At 52.4% G+C, this 1222-nt stretch overlaps 1 protein-coding gene across 1 annotated transcript; it reads right to left on the bottom strand.

Annotated features, from left to right (window-relative positions):
• Nucleotides 1-456: 456 nt before the first annotated feature.
• LOC137356045 (histone H2B 1/2-like) lies at nt 457-834 on the bottom strand. Its single transcript, XM_068021781.1, has one exon. The coding sequence runs from the start codon at nt 832-834 to the stop codon at nt 457-459; it is 378 nt and encodes a 125-aa protein (XP_067877882.1).
• Nucleotides 835-1222: the final 388 nt, after the last annotated feature.

Raw genomic sequence — 1222 nt, forward strand, 5'->3', positions numbered from 1 at the left:
AGTCTTCAGCCGGGCAGCTCCAGTCGTCCCGAGCCACACAGTTGGGGGTGGGGAGGGAGCCCCTTCTGTGCAGGATGGCAGATAAACACAAGACCAAATACAAGGGCTCCCTATAGAATTTGGCAGCCCCACCCCTGGATCTTCCGGTGCCTCCTCCCTCCCCCAACAGTCCAAACAACCAACAGTTCTCTGGTGCTCCAACACCCACCTCTCCAAAATGACTTGCAGGTCTTCTTAATCCTTGAGAAAGTGCAACAGTTCCTCAGTAAATGCAGCTGTCTCCACTCTATAGTCACCTCTTTGCAGTTATTCCACTCTCCTCTCTCCAGTTGCTGCAGTCTCCACTCTGCAGTTGGTGCAGCTGCTCCCCCTGATTGCTGGCAGGAAGTGCTCCAAATTGCCCAGCCAATCCCAGTTTTTTTTTTTTTGGGATGTTATTCAGTCCATTGTGCAGTTTTACTTGGAGCTGGTGTACTTGGTGACCGCCTTTGTCCCTTCCGACACGGCGTGCTTGGCCAGCTCCCCGGGCAGCAGCAGGCGCACGGCGGTCTGGATCTCCCGGGAGCTGATGGTGCTGCGTTTGTTGTAACGGGCCAGACGGGAAGCCTCACCCGCGATGCGCTCGAAAATATCGTTCACAAATGAGTTCATGATGCTCATGGCCTTGGAGGAGATGCCGGTGTCGGGATGAACCTGCTTCATCACTTTGTAGATGTAGATGGAGTAACTCTCCTTCCTCGACTTTCTCCGCATTTTGCCGCCCTTTGCTGACGGTTTACTCACAGTTTTCTTGGCGTCCTTCTTAGCAGCTGCTTTCTTCTTCTCCTCAACCATCTTCAACTTCAATTTCAGACACAGCAGCCAATCCCCGTGCTGTACCTGTCCTGGGAGTGTTTGATGGGGACAGTGTAGAGGGAGCTTTACTCTGTATCTAACCCCGTGCTGTACCTAATATCAGGGGTAATGTTGGAAGGAAGCTCCATTTGCAGCACTGACATCCTTGATCTTGTTACCCCAGGACACTGACCTTATCCTTGTCTGTGAGGTTTCGATGACTTGGTGCAGACACACATGCTTATGGGGGAGGTGATTATCAGGATGCTGACTGAACATTGTCCCATGCAGTGAGTGAATAACCACCTCTCAGTAAGAAATAGGACCAACAAAGAGTGGCGCAGTGGTTAGCACCGCAGCCTCACAGCTCCAGCGACCCGGGTTCAGT

The sequence above is a fragment of the Heterodontus francisci genome, chromosome 44 (genome assembly GCF_036365525.1).
Source record: "Heterodontus francisci isolate sHetFra1 chromosome 44, sHetFra1.hap1, whole genome shotgun sequence".
Taxonomy (NCBI): Eukaryota; Metazoa; Chordata; class Chondrichthyes; order Heterodontiformes; family Heterodontidae; genus Heterodontus; species Heterodontus francisci.

What these genes read in the sequence shown, in the direction of transcription:
- LOC137356045 (XM_068021781.1), bottom strand. Translation starts at nt 834, where the DNA reads ATGGTTGAGGAGAAGAAGAAAGCAGCTGCTAAGAAGGACGCCAAGAAA.